The 14,832-nt window shown below is 40.4% G+C and overlaps 1 protein-coding gene across 1 annotated transcript in view; it reads right to left on the reverse strand.

Moving 5' to 3' along the window:
* FRAS1 (Fraser extracellular matrix complex subunit 1) overlaps window positions 1–14,832 on the reverse strand; it is a 421,505-nt gene that overhangs the window by 236,301 nt on the left and 170,372 nt on the right. Inside the window, exons 6-9 of the mRNA XM_040480456.1 lie at window positions 13,767–13,900; window positions 5,626–5,709; window positions 3,168–3,269; window positions 2,736–2,927 (exon numbers count right to left, since the gene is read on the reverse strand). Coding sequence (XP_040336390.1) covers window positions 2,736–2,927; window positions 3,168–3,269; window positions 5,626–5,709; window positions 13,767–13,900 — 512 coding nt within the window. The remainder of the gene's footprint in view (window positions 1–2,735; window positions 2,928–3,167; window positions 3,270–5,625; window positions 5,710–13,766; window positions 13,901–14,832) is intronic.

Raw genomic sequence — 14,832 nt, forward strand, 5'->3', positions numbered from 1 at the left:
CGGTGAGGAGCTGCCTCCAATTAGCATTTGACTTTTGCTTTGAGAAAAATTGCTTTGTGGAACAAAACTAATTCTTTTCTTTTTAAGAGGATTCTGCTGCATACGTCAGATGGAATCTGCTAACCCCTCCCCACCGAATCACACCAACATCCATCCACCAGACGCAAGACTGTGTGATTCCACTCGCTTGCCCATTGGAAAAGGAAACACTCTTTTAAGGGAATTTTCCTCCACTGGAGAACGGAAAGGTACCTCATACTTATGTTATGCCTACCCTCTTCTGTGCATGTTGCTAGAAGCTTCAATCCCACTTCCCCCACACTACCATCATTTTATGCCTCATATGTGAATGCTAAGTCCTTTAAAAAACAAAGTAATTTGACTTCTTGAATTCATGCTCAAAAATACCCCAAAATGTAGAAAAAATGAGAATCATCATACTATGCTATTTTACTATTGATTTATTTGTGTTCGGTGTCTAGGGATTTGGTTGGATACATCAGAAACAAACGTCATATGATTCTTTCCTTTTTTAAAAAAGAAAAACTGTGTGCTGATTTCCAGGCTACTCAGAACACTGCTGTTGATAACCAATGTGACAATTCTTACAGTGGTGAAGGTGCACAATTGTCTCTTCTTCTAGAAGTTTATTTTTTTGCATCTTTGTGGATGTACATACACTTAGATTTAATCTATCCTTGGTATCTAGGATTAGAAACCAAATGACCTTGGTATTCCAGATAAGGCTAAAAGTGGCGTAGAACTGAATAAAAATACCAATAGCCTACTTTCACACTCCCCTGGCAGATAGTCATTTTCTTCAGATGCTCCTAATGCATTTAATTCATACTTCCATAATCATTGGTGCTACTGCATATTATGATTTCTGTTTATGTATCTGACTTCCCCCAAAGCCTGGAAACTCTTGAGATTAGAATGTGTCTTATTCCTCTTTTTATCTCCAAGCTAAGCAGAAGTTAGGAAGCTTGTACTCCAAGCGTTCACAAGGTCATTAACCAGTGCTATTTGCAGAAGCATGGCACAGAATGAAGGCTAAGGGATATTTCTGGTAAGGTTCAATTTTGGTTAAAATTTCATTCTGGTTCCAGTTTAGAACCCAGTGCCTTAAACCACATTTGGAAACACAGAGGTCACCTGGAAGACACTAGTTTATTTAGTTAACTAAAGACCTGGAGAAATGGGATAAAGGCATGGGAACTCCTCAGTTCATAAATGAGGAGCTGGGGGTGAGAGAACTGGGAGGAGATGAGATTGTGCTGTGGGGTGACTGGAGGGCAGTTGAGGCCCTCTGCACTTACCTCAGTGGTCGCTCCCCGTTTTTCCTAAGAACAGCAAAGATGACCTGGCATACGGGGGCCACAGATAGGTGTCGTGGAGGATAGCAGGCACTTGGAAATGCATTAGCATTGGAGACAGTGGGTCAAATTATTTTCTGTGATTGAGACTCTTTGTTCAGACTTCACTGGAAATAGGTGGCTACAGAACCCACCCCACCAGAATCACCTCTCCCACATTTTCCATAAACCCTGGGGTCTTATTAGGCAAATTGAAACCTTAGAAAATAACCCTGCATCCTCAGGGAGACTGCCAAGGCCAGGAAGCGCAGCCTCAGCCTGAGACAGAGGGAGAAAGAAAAGGGCCCTGAGTAGGATTTTTCTCATCTTCATCCAACCATTCTGACTCCCCTGACATCAAGAAGGAAAGGAAATGAAAAGGCGTGTGGGGGGAAATAAATCTGCAAAAGCAAGACCCTCTTTACCTAAATATGTGTCAGCTCTGCCAAGACTTAGAAGTAAGAGTCAAAATGAAAAATCACCCTGTCATTGACAGCCCTGTTTGAAAGGTTGTTCCTCCTCAGGCTCAGTGCTAAGAGGAGCTGAGATGTGGGGGAGAAGAACTAGAAAGAAAAATGCCTTCACAGACGTCCAGTGCTTCAGATCTTCTGAGTTTCCCTCATCTACTCAAGTTCACAACCCTGCGGGAAATTGGTGGGGCGGATGGGAGCGGTGAGGGAGAAGGACACAACTTTAAAAGCAATTTGTTTTGCAATGGGTCAAAATTGAGTTCAAAGAGGGAAAAAAAAAAAAAAAAGCAATTTCCCTACAATCTACATCTATAGTCCAAACACAGCCTGCTTTGTTAGAAGCTTCTAGAAATTCTGCAGACAGCAAAAGTTAACAGAGATCAACTGAGTTAATTATTTATGAGGTTCCCCTCCCTCTCTTTAAAACAAAAACAAAAACATTTCATTTTCTTTCCTGATCCACAGAAGCAGCCCGTAGGGGCTGGCTCTCCTTTCTGCTAAATGCTGCCAGTGGGGCCGGCAACAGAAGCTGGGCCATGGGAGCACCTGCAGACCTCTGTTTTACAAACATAGCAAGCTGGGCAGGCCCCCAGCCATGAGGTCCAGCTGCGCTGACTGATAGGCTAATGTCCCATATCATGTCCTTCCCTTTCACGTCTCCGGCTCAGGGCTTCCAATCTGACCAGATGCATTGAGAACTAAAAACTCCAGGGGGCTGTTCCAAGCCAGTCTGAACAAATAGTGACATTTATTTTACACCACAGAATCTTTGTGCTAGAAGACTCTGTGAAATGTGAGTGGTCAACCTGGCTGTCGCCTTTGCTGCCAAAAAGTAAGGAACAGGTTAGGGACCAGCTATCCCTTTGTAGAGAATTGTTACAGTCCAAGTGGAAATGCCTTTGCTTCTTACCCGGGCACACTCCACTTTGGCACACTCTCCAGTCTGGCAGGTCACTTGGCCGTGGTCACACATGCAGAACTCGCAGGCAGAGCCCTTCCACATTTCATCCTGGTACCGCACAATCCCATTGTGTGAGCAGCTTCCCGCAGGAGACACACATTCCTCACAGCATTCCCCGTGGCGCTGAGCCCTTCTCTGACCCTGAAGAAACAAAGATGGCAGATAAAGGGCAATGTTCTCCACCCGACCTAACCCAGCTGAGGCAAGTTCCTCTCTGCCTCAGCCCTCCTTTCTAGGAAGCAGATCTTTTATATCTTTATCTAATATTTCTAGGCATAATAAAACTTTCGATTCCCTCAAAAGACACATTGGACTAAGAAATGCATTTCTTAAATGCCCCAGAATAAATTTTTATAAATCAAGCTACACTCCATCAAATACCTTGTCACATCTTAGTGGGGGGCAGGCCTGTTTGTGGCACCTGACCTCACCCTGGTCACATATACATGTGGTACAGGCATTTTCGTTCCACTGGTCACCATGCTGAGGAAAGAAAGGACAAAGTGGAAAATCAAATGTCACATATATCAAATAGAAACACAGGAACATAAGACACACAATTTTTGTTTTAACATTTATTTATTTTTAAGACAGGGATAGACAGAGCATGAACAGGGGAAGGTCAGAGAGAGGGAGACACAGAATCTGAAACAGGCTCCAGGCTCTGAGCTGTCAGCAAAGAGCCCAACGTGGGGCTCAAACTCACGGACCGCGAGATCATGACCTGAGCCGAAGCCGGCCGCTTAACCGACTGAGCCACCCAGGCGCCCCAAGACACACAATTTTTATTACCATTTTTAATTGAGTCACATTGAATGTACTCCTGAGAATGATGTCATTTAGGCAGCAACAGCCTCTAAGAAAAAAGTCAACAAATGTCCAAAGGGAACTTTACATTCATTTTTATTCAACTACATGCATTCCACAGATGTGTTGAGGGCCTACTCTATGCCAGGCCCAGGCCCAAAGAGTCTCTGGAGCATCAAGATTCATAAGAAGACCCTGTTTGCTGCCTAATCAGTGGTCATTCTTTAGCTCCTCTTCTTTGCCAGGAGACCCAGTGCCTACTGCCACATAGTCACTTTCCCAGCTTCCCTTGCAGTTAGAGCAAGGGCATTTCCCAATCCTAACTGAGGAGACCTCTGAAGAAGTTTGCTATAGCATTGGAAGCCAGAGACTCCTCTCCCATAAAAGAAGAAAAGCCATCCCTTTTCCACACCAGCCTTTAGTAATGATTGTGTGTGGATGAGCTGCCTAGACTTGAGGAAGCCATCTTGGGGACATGAAGGGACAAGACAGAAAGCAAATGACAACATGCAATGGATGGTAGGGTGGACAGATCAGAAAAGAGCTTAGGGGTAACTGGATGGCTCAGTCAGTTAGACGTCTGACTTCAACTCAGGTCACGATCTCGCAGTTTGTGAGTTTGAGCCCCGCATCAGGCTCTCTGCTTTCAGCATGGAGCCTGCTTGGGATCCTCTCTCACCCACTCTCTGTGCCTCCTCTGCTCACACTCCCTCTCTCTCTTTCTCAAAAATAAATAAACATTTTTTTTTTAATTTTTTTTTTTTCAACATTTATTTATTTTTTGGGACAGAGAGAGGCAGAGCATGAATGGGGGAGGGGCAGAGAGAGAGGGAGACACAGAATCGGAAACAGGCTCCAGGCTCTGAGCCATCAGCCCAGAGCCCGACGTGGGGCTCGAACTCACGGACCGCGAGATCGTGACCTGGCTGAAGTCGGACGCTTAACCGACTGCGCCACCCAAGCGCCCCTAAATAAACATTTTTTTAAAGAGCTTAGATCCTTGAAGACATCACTGAGACCTGAATTGATCAACCCTACAACTGCCCTATCTCTCTACATTTCTTGTTATATGAGATATTTCATGTTTTCATTTTAGCCGCTTTTAGAGGAGTATTTCTGTTACTTGCAACCAAAAACATCACAATAGATATAAAGGCCATCTCTTCCAGGAGAAATTAATCTGGCACATATGTGGCTATTGTATTGGACAACACAGATATAGTACATACAAAAATCCTTTCCCAATTAGTTATGCTCATTCAGACTTCAAGTGACCCATCAAGAATTTGTGGCACTCATTCCCTAATATTCAGTTCCAGATTCTGTACTGAGAGCCATAATTCCAATTTATACTTAGTCTTCCATAGAGTGGCTGGCAAACAAAGAAGTAGTCGGTTTTATTTTTTATAGGTTCTTTGCTTTTGAATAATGTAACCTCCTTTTGGCTCAGTAGGGCACTCCTAAGATAGAACATCCATTCACTCATTTAATTTGCTGAACTCATTTTTATTTGGCACCTATTATGTGTTAGGCACAATTATCTAGATTATTCCAATAGTACTTTCAAGTGTGCAGTTTCCACCACCCCTAGCTTCTCACCTCTCTTGCCACTCTCCCCTACCACCCCCATGCTTCCCCACAGTGTAAGGCAGGCAGAAGCTGTCTCTGGATATCAGTACATGCAATCCAACCAAAGCAGATAGACATTCCAGGGCCTCCAACCTAAGCGTAAACTGATAGTAACCAATGATAGTCCTTTTTTCCCTTTGAGACGTGTGAACAGTAAGTTCACCAAGGTTCGTGAACCAGGTGCTGCCTGCCAGCACATTCCTTTATATTTCTAATCCCCTTCAACTTAATTTTTTCATAAAGGCTTTCCACAAAGAGAAGAGAAAAGCTGTTTATGTACTGAATTACTAATCTTGGCAAAGACTCAGACAAGAGGGTGGGGAGGTGTGGTGGTTGGAAGGGCGGAGGGCATATGTGTGAGAACGTATGTCAAAACACCTACAGTGGCGACATCAAAGGTTACCTCGTATGCTTGGCCAGATGCAGAGCAGGATCGGGAAGAGCACTGTGGGCAACATTTTCCAGGAACTCGGATGATAGTTTCACCCTTAGACCCAAAAAAGGAACAATCCATCAAAAGGAGACATTAATAAAACCCACAACAGTAGGAAAATTTCATTCATAGCCCACTCAATCATGTGCCTCAAGCATCCATAAATAGCAATTTCCTCTCGTTTAGTATTTATTAGTCACCTGGTGCTTTGATAAGAATTTGCACTTCCAAAGTCAGCGTGATTCTTAAGACATTTGCACATTCCTCAAGTCCTACCCTCTTTTCTAAGAGCAAACAAAAGCACAAATAATAATAATAACAATAATAATTGTACTCAGTGTTTACCAGGCATTATTTTAAGGCTTTACATTTTTTTTTTTTAACGTTTATTTATTTTTGAGACAGAGAGAGACAGAGCATGAACGGGGGAGGGTCAGAGAGAGAGGGAGACACAGAATCTGAAACAGGCTCCAGGCTCTGAGCGGTCAGCACAGAGCCTGACGTGGGGCTCAAACTCACGGACCGCGAGATCATGACCTGAGCCGAAGTCGGACGCTCAACCGACTGAGCCACCCAGGCGCCCCGGCTTTACATTATTTTAAGTCTTCTTTCCTAAGAAGTAGATGTTCTTTTCCTTGCTTTACAAACAAGAAGAGTAAAGACCAGAGAGATTATGTGACTCTCCCAAGGTCACACAGCCAACCTGGTAATGATAACGGTTGGAGCAAGACTTCACAGCACAGAACCATACCAATACTTAAGGATATTTACACTCCAGCTGAGTTATTGCTAAATCCAAAACGAAGTTATCCCTCTATTGATAAGCTACTTCACTATTCTTTTGCATCTTTATGTGAATCCACACATTTACATATATGCACTACATGCAAAAAAAAATCAATTGTATCTCTAGATATTTGGGAATAAAGGCAGAAAAAAAGTAGGTGAGCTATTTGGGAATAAGGGCAGAAAAAAGTGGGTGACAGAGACTAAACGCCCAAGGAACTGCTCCCTGCCCTCTCCCTACTTCTCACCTCTACCACTCTCACGCCCCAAATATTAGACCATTTGTCTCCATTGCCCTGCAAAGAATTTTCACAAGAACAGTTCCGTCATTGATACCAAAGAGTCAGTTTCTCACTTTGATTTATCACCACAACCTTTTGAATGACAGGAAGGTAGACAAATTAAAGGCAAGGTTACAATATACTAAACTTTAAGGACCAAGAACTGGTTTATCTTACAGTTACTTTCACTTTGTCTTACAAGAAGCACAAAAGAGCTTTAACTTTTCTTGAACAGTTCCAGTCATACCTCAGTAGTTCTTTAACTCAACTGTATATGATCAGTTAAATTAATGCATTACTATCTAATAGGGATTTATTTCAAGCAACTGAGTCACTGGAATTAAAATGACAACTGTTTTTGATGCTTTAGGTTATTTCATTTCCTTATTCTTCTACATGAGAAATATTATGACCATTGATGTTTAATAGAGTAGTGAAAATTGGGACACATGCTGAAATCATCAAGCATTTCTGAACCTCAGAACTCTTCAGCTTAATGAAATTTTAGTGAGAAAGTAAAATAACGGTATATTTGATGTCACACTATTCAGTAATTTTATTGTAGTAAACAAATGAATTTATACAATGCTTGGTAAACAGGGAACGAATGTCAGGATCACAAATCTTGAATCAGCACAGAGTTAGTATCAGTCTATCTTAACCAACATGGACTAGACCCAAGTATAGTAGCAGAGTCAACTCAAGAGCATGGGGGAAGGAATTAGCTGTAGTAAGGTTGATACAAGGAAAATCAAACTTTCTAATTCTTACTGGCAATACCCAATTATATATTTTATTGACAGAAACAGAATCTTTATTCACCAATCCAGATCAATAAGGGCAGGAAAGAAAAGCATTTAAAGAGAAGATATCCCAGGTTACAAGAGAACTATCTGACTGAGAGGTGGTAATTCACCCGGGCTGGTGCTTCATAAGCAAGACTGGACATGCAAGTAAGAAGATGCACAGTAAAATAGGTCAGAAAAATGGAAAAGATTTTTAACAGTGCATTTTGTTGCTATCTTCTATCTGTATCATTTCATCCTGGGCTATGTAGATTTGTCCTTCCAAAAGCATAGGCTATACAGGGGCCAGCCAACTATGGATCATGGACCAAGTCCAGCCTACCACCTGTTTCCATAAACTTTTATTGGAATGCAGCCACGTCCACTCATTTACATATTATCTATAGCTGTCTTTGTGTTACAATGGCAGAGTTGAGTAGTTGTTTCAACCGAATGGCACACAAAGCTGAAAATATTCACTATCTGGCTCTTTACAGAAAAAGTTCACCAACCCCAGGTCTTATATAGTACCTTCAGTAAACACAGAAATTGATACAAAAAAACTATGATTACTGTCATTAGAATTTGGGGTAGGACTACCATTAAGGATATATTTAATTGTGGTTTTTCATATTCCTTAAATAAAAATATTTATGATAAAAATTTTATGGTGTATTATGGCTGACAGCTCTTGGTGAAATATTTTCCCACTATGATACCTCTGTAGATAGAGAAAGAGATAAAAATTTCACCACCAAAAAGTAAAACATCCAACCCCCTGCCACTGCTATGAGGAAGTCCCATTGAGCATAAGACATTTTATGGCCTTTCTTTGCTGTGTAAACCTAAATAGATATAAAAACCATCATGTCTGCCTAACTCCCTGCCTTTCTATACCAAACACAACCCAGATTCATCCCTCCGGTGTGTGGCCACAACTGTTGGAAGCAGTCAGAATGCCAGCCCTCACCTCCCTCAACATCTTTCTTGCTACATCTAATCAGAGCCCATAATGTAAAAAGGGGGGGGGGGGGAGAGACTGGGAAGTATGTGTGTTGGAGGAGGCAGAGAGAGTGATAAAAAGTAGCAGGATAGGACAATGCCTCAACTGAAAAGCACATGGTCACTGAGGGAGGAAGAGAGCCTTTGCAGCAGTGTACTGGGGATTACAGTTTTTTTTGTTTCACATATTAAAAATGTAAGAGAACTGAGCAGTGGAGGTAGAAAAAGATCCAATCTTAGTACAATAGGGACATACTAAATGGAAACCCTCAGACAAGGAGACATATTTCTTAGCATCTGGCTATGGATCCAAGAAGGGGAGTTAGCCAGGGGCAGGCCACTTACCCTTGCAGCTTTCGAGCAGTGGGTATGGACAGATTTCTCTTGACCAAGGATAAGTAAATAGAAGGCAAGGAACTTGGGAAAAACTCTGAAGAGCAAACAAAACTAATAATGTTCTGAAGATTCAGAGAAAGAGCAGACTTCTGAAAACTATACCTATAAGATCTTAAAAAAAAAAAAAGGACTTAAAAGCAATTTTGCAACTTCAGTAAGATGCAAGAAAATGCAGTCTTTATTAAATGGAAGCAAGCAGCAATAAAGAAAGAATAAGCATTAGGATAAAAAACTAGATGAACCAGTGAGAGGAAAAATAAGGAAGAATTAAAAGAAAATTAAAGTGAAATAGTCAAATTAAAATCAATACTAGAAGTGGTAAATACAAACTCAAGAAGCTCTCTCCATATGAAGAGGAAAGACACAAAGTGAAAAATGGTAAGAAAGAACATGATTGATAATAAGGGGAGAGGGGAGCAATCCAAGAATCATCATAACTTTCTGGAGAAATGAGAATAATTGGAATTAATATGATTAAATCAAAACCATAACTGGAGAAAGCATTTAAAAAACTAGAATACAGACTGAAAGGGCTTCACCATATTCTAGGCAACAAGGTGAAAAGACATCTCACCTAGAAATACCCTGAAAAATTTTTTTGATTATAAAGATAAAGATACAACCTGCAAGAATCCAACAGACTAAAATTAGCTGAACACAATGGAATAGAAAGCAGACAGACATCAGACTTTCCCACCAGGGCACTAGATTTCAGGATTCAGTGGAAAAGAGTCCACAGAGTTGGGATGTGAAGAAATTAATAATGGCTCCCAATTTTTGACCCCTCCAATTATACCTAATGTATGTGGGCAATAAGAAAATGATTTTCAGGGGCGCCTGGGTGGCTCAGTCAGTTAAGCATCTGACTTCGGCTCCTGCTTGGTCAAAGATTAGTTGGCCATATCTTTGTGGGTCTATTTCTGGGTTCTCTGTTCTGTTCCATTGATCTATGTGTCTGTTTTTGTGCCAGTGCCATACTGTCTTGATGATTACAGCTTTGTAATATAGCTTGAAGTCTGGACTTGTGATGCTTCTAGCTTTGGTTTTATTTCTCAATATTTTCATTGAGGGCTGATTTGTGACCCAGTATGTGATCTATTATGGAAAATATTCCATGTGAACTTGAGAAGAATGTGTATTCTGCTGGTTTAGAATGAAATGTTCTGAATATCATCTGTTAAGTCCATCTCGTCTAGTGTGTCATTCAAAGCTATTGTCCCCTTGTTGATTTTCTGCTTAGATGATCTGTACATTGTTGTAAGTGGGGTGTTGAAGTCCCCTACTATTATGGTACTATTATCAATGAGTTTCTTTGTTTGTGATTAATTGATTTATATATTTGGGTGCTATCACATTGGGCACATAAATGTTTACAATTGTTAGATTTTCTTGGTGAATAGACCCCTTAATTATGATATAATGCCCTTCTTCACCTCTTGTTACAGTCTTTATTTTAAAATCTAGTTTTTCTGATATAAGTATGGCCACTCCAACTTTCTTTTGATGACCATTAGCATGATAGATGGTTCTCCAACTCCTTGCTTTCAATCTTCAGGTGTCTTTAGGTCGAAAATGAGTCTCTTGTGGGGCACCTGGGTGGCTTAGTCAGTTAAATGTCTGACTTTGGCCCTGGTCATCATCTCACGATTTGTGGTTTGAGCCCCTCGTCAGGCTCTATGCTGACAGCTCAGAGCCTGAAGCCTGCTTCGGATTCTGTGTTTCCCTCTCTCTCTCTGCCCTTCCCCCACTCATACTCTGTGTCTCTTCCTCTCAAAAATAAATAAACATTAAAAAAAATTTGAAGTAGTTCTTGTAAGCAGCATATAGATGGGTCTTGTTTTCTTATCCATTCTTATACCCTATGTCTTTTGATTGGAGCATTTAGTCCATTTAGATTTAGAGTGAGTACAGAAAGATATGAATTTAGTGCCATTGTGTTGCCTGTAGAGTTGATGTTTCTGGTGATGTTCTCTGGTCCTTTCTAGTCTTTGTTACTTTGGTGTTTTGTTTTGTTTTTTCTTTTCTCCACTCAAAGAGTCCCCTTTAAAATTTCTTGCAGGGCTGGTTTAGTGGTCACAAACTCCTCTAGCTTTTATTTGTCTGGGAAACTCTTTATCTCTCCTTCTATTTTGAATGACAACTTTGCTGGATAAAGAATTCTTGGCCACATATTTTTCCGATTCAGCATGTTGAATATATCCTGCCACTCCTTTCTGGCCTGCCAAGTTTCTGTGGATAGGTCTGCTGCAAATCTGATCTATCTTCCCTTATAGGTTAAGGACTTTTTTCCCTTGCTGCTTTCATAATTCTTTCCTTATCTCTGTATTTTGTGAATTTGACTATGATGTGCCTCGTTGATGGTCATTTTTTGTTGAATCAAATGGGAGTTCTCTGGATTATCCCAGCCTCTAAAATGTGATTACAACCATGAAACAAAAAAATATATCCACATTTGCCTACAAAAAAATTGGAATGAATTACCCCCAAAATATATTGTGGTGTTTTTGAATGGTAGAAATATAGATGATCATTTTCTGCTTTTCTGCCTTTTCCAAACTTTGCTTAGTAAGTACAGATTCCTTTTACAATTTAAAAGAAAAAAAAACTCTTACATTAAAAATCAAGTTTTTTCTGGAGCTCAAGACCTGGAAATACACTTTTTCTGATGGACTTGTGTGTTTTTAACATTTAATGAATTAATGCATATAAAATAGTTGCAATCATGTTCAAGTCTGTTAGTGACTATTGTTATTGTGATTATTACTATACATAAATGTTATATAACTCAACATTTTGGAAGGCCATATAGTATAATGGTTAAAAATATGAGTCAGGTGGGGCACCTGGGAGGTTTAGTCAGCTGAGCATCCATCTTTGGCTCAGGACCCATGATCTCACAGTTTGTGAGTTCGAGACTTGCATTGGGCTCACTGCTGTCAGCACGGAGCCTACTTCAGATCCTCTGTCCCCCTCTCTCACTGCCCCTCCACCACTCACCCTTTCTCTCTCTCTCTCAAAAATAAATAAACATTGAAAAAAAATATGAGATGGGTGTGGTCTGTTGAATTTGTGATGCAGAATTGACTAGGTTAGAAGCACTGCTACTTCCTAACTGTGGTACCTTACGCAAGTCACTTAAGCTCTCCATATCTCACTTTTATCTACCAGCAAGAGGGGATGATAATAATGGTTCTTACTTAATCAGGTTTTTATGAGAACTACAAGGCCCTTAAAATTAATGACTGGCACATAATAAATGCCAAAACTGTGGTGATGGTGATGACAACGATGATCGTAGAAGGTAGACAGTGGTGATGATGTTACCATCAAAAGCCTAAATTTTATAATGCCCCTTTATATCATCAGAACATCTCATATTTAATAATGATATTAAATCAAGAAAAATATTTCTAAATAATCTGAGAGTTGTTTTTCTAAAGTATGTGATGGCAAAAATACAAACTTAATGATACAAGAGTGATTAAAATCAACCTATTTTTAAGACTCCAGAATGCTTGTATATCAGCTAGCTCTAAAGTATGGTACCAAATTTCATCTTTTTAAATTAATTATGTATATCAGTGCAAACTATATGTGAGTGCAGTGTTTGAAGCTAGAGTTTGTGTTTAATGTTTTTAAAAATGGGAACTAGCACTTTCAGTTATTCCAATATCTATCCCCCTAACATGCAGTCCATTAAGGTTTCAAAGATGTAAAGCAGAAGGCTCACAATGTGGTGTTTCCTCCATGCCTCCTCCCACTTTCCTTATTGCAATGGTGGCAAACTGCTTAATTACCCTTCATACACAAGGGAACTGAATCCTGGAAAGTGCTAAATCAAAATGCCCCAACACTACAGCGTCCTCTGAATGTGAGATATTGTGCAACTCTACAGAGAAGCTCATTTGTAATCTCAGCACTGGGAGAAGACTTTGTGATGAATTGGGAGATGTGACACGAGCATGGTGGTTGTGGTAGGGTGGGTAATACAATCTAGTCTTTCAATTAGATACATTTTCCCTTTATTTGGCATTTAGCATTTCTTGTCTAATTGCCTTTTGTCTGCCTTTAAAAATATTGCCCAATTGTCACAATATGCCATGTTATTGATTTTGTTTTATTTGACACAAAGTACTGCTCTGTATCAACTGAATGTTGGCTTCCAGCTTTTCCTTAGATCAAAAATGAGCTGTTTTTCAACTGGAGGCAAACTCCTTTCATGGTTATCTGTCAACTGCCAAGGAACATCCATAGGAGCCTCTGGAAGAGTAAAAACTATAAAATACCATGTATACCACATTTATTTGCCATTGATTGTCTCTTCTAAATTTGTGTGAAGAGTCTAATGTTTTGAAAATCAGATGAACTTTAAATGAAGAACAAAATCCCACCATTTTTTAAAGCTTCCCAGAGAAGATTTGAATAACTTGAATCATTATCTTATAAGAATTAAAAAGTACACATCTGGATAATCATGTTCAAAGACATGCATATGTCTTTAAAAGCAAGACTATACCTCTGCACTGAGACACAATACCTGATCGTATTACTGGCTTTTCCAGATGTTTAGCTTGACATTTTTGCAACATCTGCAACTGCCTTCTTTGTAGGTACCCTCAAGGCTCACTTTCATTACGTAAAGATTAGCCTAAATGGCTGATAATTAGACCTATCTATAGCTTCTAACAGTAAAAGAAACATCTCAAGGGTGGTCTCCAAAAGTATAAGGAAAACAAAACTGCCTTTGCTTCTTTTTCCTAGTACTTTTGAGGCCTGCCTGACAAACTCAGAAGAGGCTCAAATTCCTGAACAGTGAAGTTAATAGTCTATGAAGGATCCATTTAGAGGCTGTCTTCCTTACCTGGTTACAAAACAGAGGTTGACACTGAGCTGTGAAGCACTGGGCGACCCCATTTCTACACACACATTTAGCACACCGACTCAGTGGCCAGTCTTCCCCATCCTGGAATACACGGCCTTCATAGGAACAAGGTTCTGGAAGGTCAGAAAAAATAAGGATTACTGGGGGGATTGTACTTGCTGATCCCAGGGCTGACTGCATGGGTGTGTAGCCAGTATAGTCACACAGGGCCCTGTGGTTGGGGGCGCTCAGACTTGGGGATTAAAACTCTGCAGTCAGGGGCACCTGGGTGGCTCAGTCAGTTATGTGCCTTACTCTTGATTTTGGCTCAGGTCAGGATCTCAAGGTTTGTGAGTTGGAGCCCCATGTTGGGATTCACCCTGGGGAGCCTGCTTGATATTATATATAGATGATGATATAGATGATGTAGATATAGATAGATATAGATTAGATATATAGAGATAGAGATAGAGATAGAGATAGAGATAGAGATAGAGATAGAGATAGATAGATAGATAGATATAGATATATGTCCCTCTCTTTCTGCCCCTCCCTTTCTCTCTCTGTGTCTCTCTTTCAAAATAAATAAACAAACTTTAAAGAAAAAAAACTCTGCAGTCACGGTATGGAGTTCTTAATAACTTCCTAAGTTTTGTAAGTGAAGTCTGGTGAGGCAACGTAACATGTGCTAGGGAGCCTCAGCTGATGCATGGTCCTGCATTCCACTACCCCCTTGCCTTCCTGAGATGGATTCTCAGCCACTTGCTCCCAAAATCACACTCAGTTGATGCGGAGAACAAAGGCAAAAGAAATGTAAGAAAAGATTACATTTCCTCCGCAGCCCATTGACAAGTACTTAAGACAGGGTGACCTTCCTCTAGGAACTCAGCTGCCTTGATATTAATGCTTTGTTAAGGGCAAAAGGCAACCTTAGTTTGACATTAGCCTGACCTCCAGGATCCTATAAGTCTTCTTAAACTTATAAAAATCCCTTTAGAAACTTCCTTTACCTCTACCACCCCAACCAAGATATATGTTAGTAATCATCCTCCAAGCATATGGCCCA

The sequence above is a fragment of the Herpailurus yagouaroundi genome, unplaced genomic scaffold (assembly GCF_014898765.1).
Source record: "Herpailurus yagouaroundi ecotype Mexico unplaced genomic scaffold, PumYag 28, whole genome shotgun sequence".
Taxonomy (NCBI): Eukaryota; Metazoa; Chordata; class Mammalia; order Carnivora; family Felidae; genus Herpailurus; species Herpailurus yagouaroundi.